At 40.7% G+C, this 18,676-nt stretch overlaps 1 protein-coding gene across 1 annotated transcript in view; it reads left to right on the forward strand.

Annotated features, from left to right (window-relative positions):
• LOC126161310 (uncharacterized) overlaps positions 1 to 18,676 on the forward strand; it is a 187,599-nt gene that overhangs the window by 128,818 nt on the left and 40,105 nt on the right. The window contains exons 5-6 of the mRNA XM_049917063.1: positions 8,330 to 8,476; positions 15,426 to 15,675. Of these exons, the coding sequence (XP_049773020.1) occupies positions 8,330 to 8,476; positions 15,426 to 15,675 (397 nt within the window). The remainder of the gene's footprint in view (positions 1 to 8,329; positions 8,477 to 15,425; positions 15,676 to 18,676) is intronic.

Consider the following 18,676-nt stretch of genomic DNA (forward strand, 5'->3'; position numbering starts at 1 on the left):
ACTTCCATACATGGCTACACTCCATACAAATACTTTCAGAAACGACTTTTTGACATTTAAATCAATACTCGATGTTAACAAATTTCTCTTCGTCATAAACGCTTTCCTTGCCATTGCCAGTCTACATTTTATATCCTCTCTACTTCGACCATCATCAGTTATTTTACTCCCTAAATAGCAAAACTACTTTACTACTTAAGTGTCTCATTTCCTAATCTAATTCCCTCAGCATCACCTGACTTAATTTGACTACATTCCATTATCCTCGTTTTGCTTTTGTTGATGTTCATCTTATATCCTCCTTTCAAGACACTGTCCATTCCGTTCAACTGCTCTTCCAAGTCCTTTGCTGTCTCTGACAGAATTACAATATCATCGGCAAACCTCAAAGTTTTTACTTCTTCTCCATGAATTTTAATACCTACTCCGAATTTTTCTTTTGTTTCCTTTACTGCTTGCTCAATATACAGATTGAATAACATCGGGGAGAGGCTACAACCCTGTCTTACTCCTTTCCCAACCACTGCTTCCCTTTCATGCCCCTCAACTCTTATAACTGCCATCTGGTTTCTGTACAAACTGTAAATAGTCTTTCGCTCCCTGTATTTTACCCCTGCCACCTTCAGAATTTGAAAGAGATTATTCCAGTTAACATTGTCAAAAGCTTTCTCTAAGTCTACAAATGCTAGAAACGTAGGTTTGCCTTTTCTTAATCTTTCTTCTAAAATAAGTCATAAGGTCAGTATTGCCTCACGTGTTCCAACATTTCTACGGAATCCAAACTGATCTTCCCCGAGGTCGGCTTCTACTAGTTTTTCCATTCGTCTGTAAAGAATTCGCGTTAGTATTTTGCAGCTGTGACTTATTAAACTGATAGTTCGGTAATTTTCACATCTGTCAACACCTGCTTTCTTTGGGATTGGAATTATTATATTCTTCTTGAAGTCTGAGGGTATTTTGCCTGTCTCATACATCGTGCTCACCAGATGGTAGAGTTTTGTCATGACTGGCTCTCCCGAGGCCATCAGTAGTTCAAATGGAATGTTGTCTACTCCCGGGGCCTTGTTTCGACTCAGGTCTTTCAGTGCTCTGTCAAACTCTTCACGCAGTATCTTATCTCCCATTTCGTCTTCATCTACATCCTCTTCCATTTCCATAATATTGTCCCCAAGTACATCGCCCTTGTATAAACCCTCTATATACTCCTTCCACCTTTCTGCCTTCCCTTCTTTGCTTAGAACTGGGTTGCCATCTGAGCTCTTGATATTCATACAAGTGGTTCTCTTCTCTCCAAAGGTCTCTTTAATTTTCCTGTAGGCAGTATCTATCTTACCCCTAGTGAGACAAGCCTCTACATCCTTACATTTGTCCTCTAGCCATCCGTGCTTAGCCATTTTGCACTTCCTGTCGATATCATTTTTGAGACGTTTGTATTCCTTTTTGCCTGCTTCATTTAATCATACAGTAGAGCTGCATGTCCTCGGGAAAAATTACGGCTGTAGTTTCCCCTTGGTTTCAGCCGTTCGCAGTACCAGCACAGCAAGGCCGTTTTGGTTAATGTTACAAGGCCAGATCAGTCAATCATCCAGACTGTTGCCCCTGCAACTACTGAAAAGGCTGCTGCCCCTCTTCAGGAACCACATGTTTGTCTGGCCTCTCAACAGATACCCCTCCGTTGTGGTTGCACCTATGGTACGGCCATCTGTATCGCTGAGGCACGCAAGCCTCCCCACCAGCGGCAAGGTCCAAGGTCCATGGTTCATGGGGGAGACCGCCATAGCAGAAGTAAAATCAGCCACATCTCAGAATGCTGACACTTAGTTCTTCATTCCGATTCTGCTGAGGACTGGTTTGTTGCTTTGCAGAAAGGAATTCTGGAATATTTTACCCAAGAGGACATTATCATTTAACCATACAGTGAAGCTGCATGCCCTCGGGAAAACTTACGGCTGTAGTTTCCCCTTGCTTTCAGTCTTTCACAGTAACAGCACAGCAAGGCCATTTTGGTTCATGTTACAAGGCCAGATTAGTCAATCGCTGAAAAGGCTGCTGCCCCTCTTCAGGAACCACATTTTTGTCTGGCCTCTCAACACGTCACAGGTATCAATATTCATGTGTGTTGCTCACTTACTTGGAACATCACACTGTTTTGCTGTTGTCAGTGATGATCTCATTCATGACAGTTGACATGCGTGCTACGCTGTCGCCATAATAATTGATGACATAGCATCTAGAGGCAATGTATTTCCTTAATATGTGTATGTGACTCATGATGCAGCATCTCATTTTAAAAACTGTTTTCTGCTTTGTGCTTGTTTAACACTGTAGTACAGAAATAAAGACAAAAAATGGATATTTCAAGCAGATCATCACGTAAAAACTGCATGTGATGTGGTAGGAGGTCTCTGTAAACATCTTGTAACAAGATTTAATCTCCAGCATGAAGCTGTTGGTACTGTAGGAGATGCTACTGGATTTGTACACAACATATCAACATCAGTAACAAATGTGAAACACTTAATTGTAAGTGAAAGTGCATTAAGGGAATCCCATTTTAAAAAGAGAAGAGTGGTCTGCTATGAAGCCTGTGGTACGAATTCAATGGAATCACTACTGGGTTGCATTCCGGAGTGGCACATACTTTGCAAGAATGATTCTCCACAAAATGCAGCATTTTAATGTGTGTGAAATGCAGAGACCACAATATCAGTTAGAAGACTTTGTAGTGAGCAACTTCGTTTCTTGTGTGTGTGACAGTCAGTGGTGGGTGGGATAGATAGCTCTCTCTCTCTCATGAGCTGCAAGATAAAACAGTTTTCTTTGACACCTCATGGTCCTGCTAATGCTTTTAAATGGCAATCATCAAAAAGGTCAGTGTGCAGTTCCCATTTCCCAAGTACTGCTCTTGTTGGAATCTCCTTGCAGGGTGTGCAAATTCAACTCGGCTTATAACAGTTCAGTGAGAAGCAGATGGAAAAAGCAATTGAACTCTTTTCAACAGTGCAGTGTTGTTACATTTTAGGCAATTTTAATTCATGGAAAGTTATGAAGTGAAATCATGACAGAAGACAATAATACTTCATGAATAATAAAAAGAAAAATGGGTATAAATATTCTGTATCTCATTTGTTAGAAAATGCTTTCAAACAAAATTGTTTTCCCTCTCACTTTTAATTTTGTAAAGTAATTATTTTGATTCAGAAATAAGTTTTGCATGACATTTAAAATCAGCTATCAGACTAAATGTTGATGTTGTTGAGGCAACCAGCCAAAAATTTATTGTAAGTTCCTTTATTCAAAAGGTACGGTTACCAGTTTCGAACCGTTAAAATTCATCGTCAGATGGCTTTCATGCTTTCATTACAGCATGTGCTGCATTTTTTACTGATTAGTTACCCTAAAATATTAATAATACATAATCAGAAGCACGTCACAAAGATCATTGTTAGAGATTTGCATTGGAGTGTGACTCACATGAAATGCAGATCTGCAGCTCCACCATCTTTGTGACGTGCTTATAATTATGTATTATTTATGTTTTAGGATTACTGATCGGTAAAAAAACACAGCACATGTTGTAATGAAGGCATGAAAGCCATCTGACGATGAATTGTAATGATTCAAAACCGGTAACGGTACCTCTTGAATAAAGAGACTTAAAATAAATTTGTGGCTGGTTGCTGTCTCAACATCCTCATTTGTCTTCAAATAACAGCCACGGTCTCCAACCATGACATCATATGACAAAATCGCATCAGTTTAAATATTTAAGTGCCCATATTTTTTTTTTTTTTTTTTTACCCTGAGAGTAAAGCTAAAACTCTCTAAAAAAATTCTCATGTTTCGTACGGACAAGTACTCTGATTGCATATTCCCTAAGTACAATGACCAACTAATGTACTGTGAAATTTTTAGAACATTTAGATGGGGTTTTGGAGAAAATAATTTTGAAATAACCAAAAAATTCAGGTTATTTCGTGTTTATGTAAAAGTATTTTGACAGTTTAAGAATTTCATGCATTTTACAGATAGCCATACCATAAGTGCAATCACAATGGAGGGGTATCTGTAGAGAGGCCAGACAAACGTGTGGTTCCTGATGGGTGGCAGCAGCCTTTCCAGTAGTTGCAGGGGCAACAGTCTTGATGACTGACTGGTGTGGACTTGAAACATTAACCAAAACAGCCTTGCTGTGCTGGTACTGCAAACGGTTGAAAGCATGGGGAAACTACAGCCGTAATGTTTTCTGGGGACGTGCAGCTTTATTGTATGGTTAAATGATGATGTCCTCTTGAGTAAAATATTCCAGAGGTAAAATAGTCCCCCATTCAGATCTTCAGGCAGGAACTACTCAGGAGGACATAAATATCGGGAGAAAGCAAACTCGTATGCTACAGATTAGTGTGTGGGGTGTCAGATACCTTTGTTGGGCAGGTAGGTTAGAAAATTTAAAAAGGGAAATGGATAGGTTAAAGCTATAGTGGGAATTAGTGAAGTTTGGTGGCAGGAGGAACGAGGCTTACGGTCAGGTGAATACAGGGTTAAAATAGAAAATCAAATAAGGGTAATGCAGGAGTAGAATTAATAAGGAATTAAAAAATAGGAATGCAGGTAAACTATTACAAACAGCATAGTGACTGCATTATTGTAGCCAAGATAGACACAAGCCTACATGTACCACAGTAGTGGAAGAGACTTGCAGACATTGGAAGGTTTCAGATAGACTGTATAATGGTAAGACAGATTAAGGAACCACGTTTTAAATTGTAAGACATTTCCATGGGCTGATGTGGACTCTGACCACAATCTGTTGGTTATGAACTGTAGATTAAAACTGAAGAAACTGCAAAAAGGTGGGAATTTAAGGCGATGGGACCTGCATAAGTTGAAGAAACCAGAGGTTGTAGAGTGTTTCAGGGAGAGCATTAGGGAATCATTGACAAGAATGGGGAAAGAAAGACAGTAGAATAAGAATGGGTAGCCTTGAGAGATGAAATAGTGAAGGCAGCAGAGGATCGAGTAGGTAAAAAGACCGAGGTTAGTACAAATCCTTGGGTAACAGAAGATATATTGAATGTAATTGATGAAAGGAGAAAGTATAAAAATGCAGTAAATGAAGCAGGCAAAAAGGACTAAGCAGGGATGGCTAGAGGACAAAAGTAAGGATGTAGAGGCATATCACTGAGGGTAAGATAGATACTGCCTACCGGAAAATTATAGACCTTTGGAGAAAAGAGAACCACTTGTATCAATATCAGGAGCTCAGTTGGAAAACCAGTTCTAAGTAAAGGGAAAGAAGAAAGGTGGAAGGAGTATATAGAGGCTTTATACAAGGGCAATGCACTTAAGGGCAATATTATGGGAATGGAAGAGGGTGTAGATGAAGATGAAATAGGAGATAGGATATTGCATGAAAAACTTAGAGCACTGAAAGGCCTAAGTTGAAACAAGGCCCCATGAGTACACAACATTCCATTAAAGCTACTGATAGCCTTGGGAGAGGCAGCCATGACAAAACATCTTCCATCTGCTGAGTAAGTTGTGTGAGACAGGCAAAACACCTTCAGACATTAAGAAGAGTGTACTTATTCCAATCCCAAAGAGAGCAGGTGCTGACAGGTGTGAAAATTACTGAACTGGCTGCAAAATACTGTCTTCTAAGATTAGTTGTAGGGTCAGTATTGCCTCACGTTTTCCAACATTTCTACAGAATCCAAATTGCTTTTCCCCAAGAGCAGTTTGAATTCCACAGAAATATTGGAACAGGTGAGGCAATACTGATCCTACAACTTATTTTAGAAGATAGATTAGGGAAAGGCAAACCTATGTTGCTAGCATTTGTAGACTTAGAGAGAGCTTTTGACAATGTTGATAGGGATACTCTTTCAAATTATGAAGGTGGCAGGGGTAAAATACAGGGAGCGAAAGGCTATTTACAATTTGTACAGAAACCAGATGGCAGTTATAAGAGTCGAGGGACATGAAAGGGAAACAGTGGTTGGGAAGGGAGTAAGACAGGGTTGTAGCCTCTCCCTGATATTATTCAATCTGTATATTGAGCAAGCAGTAAAGGAAACAAAAGAAAAATTCGGAGTAGGTATTAAAATCCATGGAGAAGAAATAAAAACTTGAGGTTCGCCGGTGACATTGTAATTCTGTCAGACACAGCAAAGGACTTGGAAGAGCAGTTGAATGGAATGGACAGTGTCTTGAAAGGAGGATATAAGATGAACATCAACAAAAGCAAAACGAGGATAATGGAATGTAGTCGAATTAAGTCGGGTGATGTTGAGGGTATTAGATTAATAAATGAGACACTTAGAGTAGTAAAGGAGTTTTGCTATTTGGGGAGCAAAATAACTGATGGTCGAAGTTTTATTGTTTTTGAAGAAGAGAAGTTTGTTAACATCAAGTACAGATACTTTCAGGAAAGTATTTGTATGGAGTATAGCCATGTATGGAAGTGAAACATGGACGATAAATAGTTTAGACAAGAAGAGAAAGAAGCTTTCAAAATGTGGTGCTACAGAAGAATGCTGAAGATAAGGTGGGTAGATCACGTAACTAAGGAGGTACTGAATAGAATTGGGGAGAAGAGGAATTTGTCACAACGTGACTAGAAGAAAGGGTCGGTTGGTAGGACTTGTTGTGAGGCATCAAAGGATCACCTATGAAGTATTGGAGGGCAGTGTGGAGGGTAAAGACCATAGAGGGAGACAAAGATATGAATACACTACATAGATTCGGAAGGATGTAGGTTGCAGTAGTTAGTTGGAGATGAAGAGGCCTGCACAGGATGGAATAGCACGGAGAGCTGCATCAAACCAGTCTGTGAACTGTTGACGACGACAACAGTGTTGTAGCTGACAATTAGAAATCCTTCCACTTTATCATTTCTCGAGACAGTTAACATCCTGTGACTATTCTTATTTTTGAAACGCAATTTTGAAATGCACAAAAAGTTAAAAATTTTCATTGTTTATATTTCCAAAGAAAATGAAAAAATCTTATGTATTAATTGTGTCTTATAGTATTGGGAACAAAGTATTTATTGAAAATAAATTCAGATATCACTTTTGGTTTCTTTACTACAATGTGTCACTTTTGCCTTTCGTTGTGACATTTTCACAAATACTCTCATTTAGAGAGGTCTGTAGCGTTTTAAGAAATCATCAGAAAATAAAAATATTGTAGTTTTGGAGAAGTACCACGTGGAACTTCTACACACATATATATTTTTTTAGCGAACTTTGAAGGAGTGATACGACACGTTCACTTTTGACTTGCCTGATATGAGATGAAATTGCCCAAGAGAGGGTCAAAGCAGGAATGGTAGTTCAACATGATGAAACGAGGTGTAGTCACACGACAGTTGTGTGCAGTTTACAGCTAGGTTACAGTTGTTGGTGCTTTAGTAATTCATGGTGCTAGAAACTTTCTGCTCCTGTTGTCTTCTGAGCTTGTTTCAAAACACATGGAAGTCCAAGCTGCCATTAAAATTTAAACATAGTAAAATTATACACTCAGAATTACTTCGTTGAAAAAAACACACACACACACACACACACACACACACACACACACACACACACACACACTGTGTGTGTGTGTGTGTGTGTGTGTGTGTGTGTGTGTGTGTGTGTGTATGGGCGCGTGCGCGAGTGTATACCTGTCCTTTTTTTTCCCCCTAAGGTAAGTCTTTCCGCTCCCGGGATTGGCATGACTCCTTACCCTCTCCCTTAAAACCCACATCCTTTCATCTTTCCCTCTCCTTCCCTCTTTCCTGATGAAGCAATCTTTGGTTGCGAAAGCTTGAATTTTGTGTTTGTGTTTGTTTGTTTGTGTGTCTATCAACCTGCCAGTGCTTTCGTTTGGTAAGTCACAGCAAGCTGACAGTTACGAATCGTGGAGTGACTGCTGCAGGGCTAATAATTATCTGTAATAGGAGATTAGACTGCAGGGCAACTCATCAGTGATCCACACAATGCGTACACACTGTCACACAGGAGAGCATCGCTTCGTCTCAGGAATGTCTGCATCTATGATTTACTATGTTTGGTTGTAAACTATGTGCTAGGTATGTCTTAAAAGTGTGTGTCAGAAATGAATGTGAAAATTACACAGCCATTTTAACTTCTAACATGTATCTCTGGCATCTTGCTCATGTTTTGGAAACTGACAGTAGTTATGTTCAATGATAAGCTCCTCCATATTGATAATACAAGTTACTAAGAAACTGTAAAATGGCAATAAATGTAAAAAAAAAAAATTCTTAGCTGTACATATCTTTCTTTATATATTATAATAATAATCTTTCTGTCATATTTAGGTTTGGTCAAATATTGCTGCAATGAGTTTTGCCCTTTTACCAGTCTGTGTATTTCTAATGGGTGGAACGATGAGGAGAATTGTGCTGATTCTTGCACTTTCTATTTTTGCTGTAAGTTACTTTAAGACTCAAAAACTACTGCTTAAGGTGAGTTACTTCTGTTGTAACATTACCAATTCTAGTATTCATCCTTTTTACTTCATACGTAGTTTAAAAATGGATTATTAGTGGTTAAATTTAGTAGGAAAGTTCTGGTAGAATGTAAATAATTTAGGAGTAAAGGGGACCACTCACTGAATAGCAGAAGCATTGTCATTAACAGGCTCATAAGAGAGAATGAAAACTTGCTAGCTTTCAGAAGAAAACCCTTCCCAAGCTAGAGCCTGCCTCTCTCTCTCTCTCTCTCTCTCTCTCTCTCTCTCTCTCTCTCTCTTATTTATTTTTCATGTTTACTTTAATTCATTGGTAGATTACAAATTTTTAAATGATGGCAGAAAGTATAATTAGCCTTACAAAAAAATGTGCAAGTGAAGTTATTGAACAATTTCTGCCTCTTGAGCTGCCAAAATTCCTTTCTCACTCAACTGATATGATGTATTTCTAGCAGTATTACAGAGAGCTATGAAACCTTGTGGGTACACACATCAAATTATGTCAATGTGTTATGTTCACTATTGTTTCATTTGAAATAATTATAGAAATTGGCAACAGAAGGCAGCACCAGCTGAGAAAGGTAGCGAGATGTCGGTACATTGTTTTCGTGTCCGATGAGTCCTGTTTTCAAGCAATAGATGGCTCGTGCATTGAGAAAATCATAATATAACTTATACTCGGGTGTGGTCTTTTTAATACAGTCATGGCTGGCCCAACTTATGGTTTTACTTGGTCCACAAAATGTTAATAATATGGAAAGGGTAGAGTATCACATAACTTCTAGAAGAGGTATTGAGTCAGAGACATGCACAGTGAAGAAGACTTAAAACTTTTGGACAATGTCTTTCTGATGCAGAAAACACGTTAACCCAACTGCAGTAAGCCAAATGAAAATCGAAATATATATGGGAGATGGACAAATTAATGTTTTAGATCAAATGGTTTGGCCTGCATTTTTTACCTGTGTTTTATAAGAAGATACATGTAGGAACCAACAGCCAAATCTAAAAATGTCAGCTAATGCAAATATGCTCGTAAGAGTGTAGTTTTCTTGCTCTGGAACAAACAAAAATGAGACAATAATACTCTTAAGAAGTTCTTAGTTTTGTTGTTAGTGAATTCGACTATGAGCTAATTCAAGATGGCCACTTACCTCGGGCACAGCGATCAGTAGCACGGCCACTGTGGAGATACCAGATGCGAGGGGAGGAATGTTAATTTTGAAAAAAGCACATTCGTGCCATCGACTGTAAAATTGTTTGTTTATTCTCTACTAGTTTCAGTTATTACAAACATCTTCACGGGAGAAAAACGGTGAACATCAATGGTCCACAGAAACATTTTCATCATATATGACCCAATCAAATGTAGATTGTATACTATTGTCATAATACACTGAGGTGACAAGTCATGTGATAGTGACATGCACATCTACAGATGGTGGCAGTACCATTTACACAAAGTGTAAAAGAGCTGGAATTGTCAGTTGTACTCAGGTGATTGATGTGAAAAGAGTTCCAACATGATTACGGCCGCACAATGGGAATTAAGACATTTGAACATGCAATTTAGTTGGAGCTAAACGTATGGAACATTACATTTCGGAAATCTACATCTACATCTACACCTACGTGGATATCCTGCAAATCACACTTAAGTGCCTGGCAGATGGTTCATCGAACCACCCCAATGGTGATTCTCTATTCTGCTCTCGAATAGTGTACAGAAAAAACACTATAGCTTTCCATGCGAATTTTGATTTTGCTTATTTTATTATGATGAGTGTTTCTCCCTATGTATGTTGGTATCGACAAAATATTTTCCCATTCATAATAGGAAGTTGCTGACTGAAATTTCATGAAGATCCCACCCCAATGAGAAATGCCTTTGTTTTAATGATCCCCAAATCCTTTATTGTGGCACAGACACTCTCCTGTATTTCTCAATTACACAAAACGTACTGCTCTTCTTTGAACTTTCTCAATGTATTCCATTAATCCTATCTGGTAAGGACCCCACACTGTGCAGCAGAACTCCAAAAGACTATGGACAAGCATAGTGTAGACAGGCTCTTTAGTAGATCTGTTATATCTTCTAAGTGTTCTGCCAAGAAAACGCAGTCTTTGGTTCACCCTCCCACAACATTTTCTGTGCATTCTTTCCAGTTTAAGTTGTTCATAGTTGTAGTTCCTAGGTATTTAGTGGAATTTATGGCCTTCAGATTTGATCGATTCATCATTTAAATGAAGTTTAACAGGTTTCTTTTAGCACTCACGTGGACGACTTCTCATTATTTAGGATCAATTCCAAATCTTCTCACCAGACATATCTTTTTTAAATTGGTTTGCAGTTGGGTTTGATCGTCTGATGACTTTACTAGACAATAAATGACAGCATCACCTGCAAACAACCTAAGACGGCTGCTCGGATTGTCTCCAAAAATATTGATATAGATAAGGAACAGCAAAGGGCCTAAAATGCTAACTTGTGGAATGCCAGAAATAATGTCTATTGTACTTAATGACTTTCCATCACATACTATGAACTGTGACCTCACTGACTGGAAATCACAAATCCAGTCACATAACTGAGATGGTCTTCTGTAAGTGTGCAATTTAATTGCAAGCAACTTGTGAGGCATGGTGTCAAAAGCTTTGTGGAAATCTAGAAATTTCTTGTTGATAGCAATCAACACTTTGTGGGGGCATGTTGTTTCATGTGAACAATGTTTCCTAAATCTGTGTTGACTGTGACAATAGACCATTCTCTTGGAAGTAATCCCTAATGTTTGAACACAGTATGTATTCCAAAATCCTGCTGCATATCGACATTGATGTGGGCCTATAATTTAGTGGATTACTCCTACTTACTTTCTTGAATATTGGTGTGACTTGTGCAACTTTCCAGTCTTTGGAATCGGATCTTTCATCCAGCGAGTGATCATACATGGTGATTAAATATGGAGCTATTAAATCAGCATACTCTGAAAGAAAACTAAGTGACATACGGTCTGGACCAGAAGACTTGATTTTATTAAGTGATTTAAGTTGCTTCACTGCTCTGAGGATACATTCTTTAAAGTTACTCATGTTGGTGGCTGTTCTTGATTCAAATTCTGAAATATTCACTGTTTTCTTTGGTGGAGGAATTTCAAAAGGCTGTGTTTCATAACTCTGCTTTAGCAGCACTGTCATTGATAGTATTTCCTTTGCTATCACATAGAGAAGGCATTGATTGTGTCTTGCCACTAGCAAACTTGACATACAACCAGAATCTCTTTGGATTTTCTTCCAGGTTTGAGATTGTTTCACTGTGGAAACTATTGTAAGTACTAAATTTCAGACTTCCATAAAAGGTTCCTAATGTCAGGGATTTTTTCATTCATTTAAATTTGGCCTGCTTTTGTTGCTGTTTCTGTAACAGTGTACCAAAGGGGATCAGCTCCATTGCTTGAGAAGCTAGCGAACAGTGGAAATTCCAGGATGGAATGTAATAACATGGGTGGTTTCAGTTGCCTGAGACTGTGTGTGTGTGTGTGTGTGTGTGTGTGTGTGTGTGTGTGTGTGTTTGTGTGTCGTCTATGGTTGAAGAAGGCCTTAATGGCCGAAAGCTTTATTTGTTGTGACAGTCTTTTTGTTGTGCCTATCTGCAACTCGGCATCTCCACTATATGGTTTGTTAGTTTATGTGGTATAAATCTCTGTTAGGGTATTTCTCTGACTTAAGGCCACATCTGGTCCTCACCAACATTGTTAATTTGGAAGGATTGGAGATTGTCTCTCAGGAAGGCATCAACTGAAGATGAAATGAAATTTAGTAATTTTTCGTTCAGATAATGTTTACCTGAGATCCTTGTGACAGGTGGTTCAGAGGATAGCATGTGCTACACTCAGTGGCTGTGGCCCGTGCCATCTGGTGCCACAAAAGTCAGAGGGACTGCATCGTTTGGGGCCAGTGACACACGTGCATAACTGATGTAAAGGAAAATAGGGAAATAAATGAATGGACAATATGTGAGAGATGAAGCAGAACTAAGTCACATGTCAGGTGGGGTGGATAGCAGGAGAAACGATGCACAGGGTGGGAGTGAGCGTCAGGGCCGACAGCTCGGAGGCAGGCAACTGGTGTACGGGTTAGGAACATGACACGTCGGGCCAGTGCGTCTGTACTACGCACAAGAGCGGTGGAAAGGTAGGGCGTGGGACAGGGGAAGAGGGAGGCTATCAGATTGAGGGTGTGGATTGACAATTACAGGAATGGTGGTCACATTGGAACAATAACTACCATCTGTACGGTTGAGAAAAGCTGGTTGCGGGAGGTAGGATCCAGGGTGCACGAACTGTGAAGAAGTCAGTTAATTTGAGTGTGTCATACTAGGCAGCAACTGTGCTGTCGGTCACGGTTTGTCATTCTGCATTCGTTTATGTCAACAGCTGGACAGTGGTCACACCGACACGAAATTAGACGTAGATACTGCGGCAGAGTCTGTACGGTGTGGCCGTGTTTGCTGGTCGCTCTACCCCTGTCGGAATGAGTGCAGTAGCTTGTACCGGGTGGGTGAATTAGGCAGGTCTTGTATCTCTGTCCTCCACACTGGAAACAACTTAACCACATATCAGTTTCCAGGCACCGAGGTGATGGACAGCTAGAGCCCTGACAGTGGGTGTGCATAAAAATCCACGCCATCTAGATTCTTCCTCTGTCCCTCTTTGTGTAATCCTCGTGGTCTCAATCTTTGCCAGCCCGCTGCATCTACACCCTTTCCCCTTTCCCCTTCCTCTGATTGGCACCTGCCTTCCTGTCCGCTCCTCGACACTGTTGTTACTGTCCTGTGTTGCATTCCTATCCCGAGAACCTTGCTCCACCCTTTCCAGTCACTTGCCGTCTTTCTCCAACCCTGGTCCCCAATTCTCACTTCTTCTTTTCACTTGACTAACGTGACACGTCTCCTCACCCCAGTCTGTTGGCCAAATTGCAATCCCGATATTGTGTGTTCAGCCAGCACAATGTAGCTGTACAGGCTCATGTACGTGTGGGTGGGCGTACACACACACACACACACTCTTTAAAGCTAGTGCAGTCCTTGTTCTGTTTAGAGTGTCTGTCAGTGACTCGATGCTTCTGGTATTTGGTGCATTGTCTCGTATACTTTTAAGTTTACTTATGAGGGCTATTCAGAAAGTAGGGAACATTTCTATCTGATACCGCTAGGCACCCACCGACCACGTATATTTTGGTATGTGCATGCTCGGCAGCTGAGTCGGCACCGGACCGTGACAGCAGGAACGTCTCTGCGCGTCTGTGGTAAGGTTTTTGCCAGCAAAAAACCTAAAACCTATAGAAATTTATCGTGAACTGTGGGAAGTGTACGGATATGACGTAATGAGTGAATTTTCCATGTGGAAATGGTGCGTTCGATATAAAAATGGCCAAACCAACCTTTGTGATGAAGAAAAGAGTGTATGCCCCAGCATTATGACTGACGATCTTGTCACTAAAGTTGACGAAACTACTCTCGAAAACCGTCGCTTCGCAATAACGGAGCTTCCGCTTTCTTTTCCTCAGTTTTCACGGACTTTGTTCCTTGTCACTCAAAAGCTAGGCTACCAAAAATTTTGTGCACAATGGGTGCCCAAAATGCTTACAGAGCACCATAAAGAACAGCGAATGGGGGCAACGTTGACATTTCTGGAGACCTACCACAAACATGGTGATTCATTACTGGATTGAATAGTAACCGGGATGAGACTTGGGCGCAACACATCAATTGTGAGACAAAATTATAGTTTGTGGAGTGGAGGCACACAAGGTCCCCCCCCCCCCCCCCTGAAACTAAGAGAATATTTTCAAACCTTGTTAGAAAGGAAGTTGATGGCAACAGTGTTTTGGGATAGGCAAGGTGTGCTTCTTATTGACTTTCTCGAACGTGGAACAACCGTAAATTCTGCCGGGTACTGTCAAACTTTGCACAGCCTTAGAAGAGCAGTTCAAAACAAAATTTTGTTTTTGCACGACAATGCCCGACCTCACACGGCAAACCGCACTAAAGAACTCCTTGATTCATTCGAATTGAAAATTTTCCCTCAACCGCCCTATAGCCCCGATCTTGCACCAAGTGACTTCCTCTTGTTTCCCAAGATGAAGAACTGGCTTGCAGCGCAGTGTTTTGAAGATGACATGGAACTACAGGCAGGCGTGACTAACTGGCTGAAGTCTCAGGCAGCAGAATTTTACGACAGAGGTCTTTCAAAGCTTGTACACTGCTATAAATACCTCAATGTGTTTGGTGACTATGTGGAAAAGTAGTATGACAGTCACTCTTTCAGATGTATATAGTAAAATGTATTTCTTGTACTTAGGGTTCCCTACTTTCTGAATAGCCCTTGTACATTATGCCAGAACTTTCCTTATCATATAAATAGATACCTCTCATCTTTCTGTAATATTATTTCCATTATAATATGTTTTGTAACTTCATTGTATAATGCTTGTTAATGCATCAGGCACTAAAACTAAATGGATAGTGAACAATACATTTCATATTAATTTACTTCTCATATATGTGTACTCGGTTTGGTTTTTATAATAATAAGTCACTAAAATGTACTGAGAAGTTGGCAAAGCTGTTCATGCGACAAAGACATAGATTTGTCTGGTAGTCAGTGTGATTGGAGCTGTCCTAATTGTCCCTGGTTGATGCCAGTATGGTTCTTACTAGTATCTTTGTTTTGCTAAGATTTGCTAAGAGTTAAATTCTTATGGTTTGTGTCTTTGTTATTGTTTTAATATTTTTCATCTTTTCATAAGATCTCGATAATAAGTTAAAATATTGTGTATGATCTAGTGTGAGTGCCACAATGGAATAAATAAATTTGTATTACACAAGGACAATCCTTATTTATGATTGCACAGTAGCTAACACTGAAGTAAATATGTTGTTACAGAAACTAGAGTTGCAGAATGAACGCATTTTGATGAAACAGACACAGTGCAGCCCACGTAGGCGAGCATGGTTCAACTTCTTTGGTTCAGATAATGAAGCTGAGTGTTTAAAACAGCTACATGCTCAGAAGATTGATCCTTCTCTAGAAGTTACACCAATTCAAGTTGTTTCACATATGACAGCAGTTGGCTTGCTGCAGCCCATGGAACACTTCAGCATTATGTTTTCACGTTTCTCGAACCAAATATTTGGTAAGTCATTCTTGCCTATTTTTTAATACAGTGCAGTAGAAAGCAGGAATATGATTCCTATATTTTAATCGTTCTGTGTAAATGTTTGGTTCCCAGAAACAGCCCTTTCATTGCTTTGCACTTATCCATTAGTTCTGATTTTCTGTTGCCATATACTAGCCATCATGTTGACGGATCTTCCTGTGTGTATCTCGCACACCTTCAAGGGACACAAGTTCTGCTGCAGAAAAGTAGGTGACCTTCAGTTTCACCCGCCTTCTCCAGCCTTCTACCTGACTGGTTCAGCTCTGTGAACTCTCATCACATTCTGCAATGCGCTGGGTGTGCCCGTTTCTGAGGCACACATTCTTCGTACAGATTTATAATGGAAGCAACTCGTGGTGGCACTACACCCCAACCTTAGTGTGAAAGTGTGCAGTCCTTACTGGTCCACTTGGTAGAGTTATGCTGGATATTTATGGACCTCAGCTTTAATGTCATAAATCTGTCAGACGTGGCTGAAGTAGAGTGCCCCCTCCAGCCCTGTGCTCTTTTGAGGCAGGGCAAATGTAATAGGATATAAAAGTATAAATTTACTCGGCAAGGCTTTGCTAAAGTCCAAAAATAAGGACAAAGAGCCTAAATTCATGCACACTGGAACAAAACACTTTCTTCTGAAAGTGTCTTATCTGTGCAATATACAAGCCACCCAAAGTTAGGCAGCTTTCTAGTTTTGAATGTGCACTCTCAGGTCTTAAATCTCTGTATGAACACAAAATTGTAGCTGGAAATATGGACACCAATTACCTATACAACAGTGTCTCCATTACAATAGTATGGTTTGTGTTTTCCTTCTCAAAACTTACGTTGTTTCCACTTGGGTCAGCTCACCATACAGCAGACTGTCATACATTTATTGATAGATTTGCAATCAAACTCCAAATAAGGTAACTTGCACTGATGAAATCTCGGCACACGGCACTTCAGCTCGGCATATAATATTTGTGACCTACTGCGATGTCCAAAGAACTGTCTGTGAGGAGCAAATTTTAGAGCTAAGTTTACATGAACAGGCAGACACGTTAGGGCAGCTGAGGTTATTCCACATACAATAGCTTGCTTACTCACAACCACACACTGTAGAAAAATTTCTAATATGTGAGTGCAGCTGCAAGTATAATCTAGTGAATTATAGCCCCCAGCAACTTACTGCTCCCATCCTTTCCCATACCAGACTCCCCTGTACTTGAAACTTCCTGGCAGATTAAAACTGTGTGCCCGACCGAGACTCGAACTCGGGACCTTTGCCTTTCGCGGGCAAGTGCTCTACCGACTGAGTTACCCGAGCACGACTCACGCCCGGTACTCACAGCTTTACTTCTGCCACTACCTCGTCTCCTACCTTCCAAACTTTACAGAAGCTCTCCTGCGAACCATGCAGAACTAGCACTCCTGAATGAAAGGATATTGCGGAGACATGGCTTAGCCACAGCCTGGGGGATGTTTCCAGAATGACATTTTCACTCTGCAGCGGAGTCCGGCACACTGTTTTAATCTGCCAGGAAGTTTCATTTCAGCGCACACTCCGCTGCAGAGTGAAAATCTCATTCTGGGAACATCCCCTGTACTTACTGCAATCCTACTCTGGGGACTTACGTACGAGAGCTTGTTCCAGCTGGAACTGTCAATGAATGCTCACATTTGGTACATTTTTGGAATTTGCTCTTTGTCATATTTTTCAATTATAGTAGTGATGTGCCCTGGGCCGCAGTTATATTCATAGTGGGGTGATCTGATGTCCAAATGTTGCTCGAAGGTGTTTTCCCTGCTCAGTGGTGTGGTAGTTTCATCCTGACCCGCGAGCCAGTTAGTCGGTAAGTCACTCGGCTCTCTCACAGCTTGAAGAGAACAGCTTCACGCCAGTGTCACTCCGTTCCTTGTCCCCATTCCTCGACGCCGGCGACGGGCTTGTAACCGCCTTGCCAGCAGACACCCTTATGCCGTACGTGGAAGACTTCCATTCTCGGTACAGCTCCCACTCTGCAGATTTGGCTTTTTGGCAACTTGGAGATGCTGTCCGGAGGGCCTCCACTCGAACCCTTTCCCACGGTTTCCATTCCTCTCCCACAAAAGGCGGTCGAAGCATTTGTCGTCCTATCGCAATCTGTCCCCACTTGGAATTCTACAGGTACCCAGTGCTCGAACACTGTTGCAAAAGCCTGATTTTTAGGATTACTCTTTGATGTAAAGCTGACTTAGCTGCCACGTATTAGACGAGCTGCCAGTCGCTATAGCTGTCTGGGCTAGTCCTGTCGTCTCCTTGCTGAAATGAGGCTCTTCCCTCTTCAGTCGCAACAATACAACTACCGTTCACTTGTGCGAATACAGTCAGACAATTTGCTACAGTCTTTCTGCTTAAAAGTGACATCGGCCACCGACACCTGCAACTGGTCGATATTACTGGTCAGAATGCATCTCGAGGCCCTCTGCTGGGACACGCACATCACTTCCTTAGAATGTACTTCGTGTGTTACCCACCCAAATGCTGCGTTAATTATTTCTCTCACCTAATTCTATTATTGGCATTCCAACTGATGTGCATTACATTTTTAGCCTTTTCAGTACTACTGTCGTGAATCTCACGACTAGAAGGCATTATTTACTCTATAACTGTCTCTACTACCCTTCTCGGTTCAGTTTGGAGTCATAAGAAAGTCAGGTTTCACTCGCCACAGATGGTCTCTGAGAGACACCTTGTCAGCTCTGACCTACGTACCAGCCTGGTCCGTGTACTTTTACTTCTCCATAGATTATGTCTCAGCTCTACAATCAGTATTGCCTGTAATGCCTCAGCTTTGCCACTCCAATGTACGTCAGTCGTCTGATTGCATTTTTGGTATATATCACTAACGCTGGATGAACTACCCCTTGACAGAGGGACTGTTAAGTCCCTTAACACCAACTGAAGAACTGTGGCAATAAACATAAGAGACTGTCGTACCCTGTGTTTGCTCTTTCATCT

The sequence above is a fragment of the Schistocerca cancellata genome, chromosome 2 (genome assembly GCF_023864275.1).
Source record: "Schistocerca cancellata isolate TAMUIC-IGC-003103 chromosome 2, iqSchCanc2.1, whole genome shotgun sequence".
In the NCBI taxonomy this organism is placed as follows: Eukaryota; Metazoa; Arthropoda; class Insecta; order Orthoptera; family Acrididae; genus Schistocerca; species Schistocerca cancellata.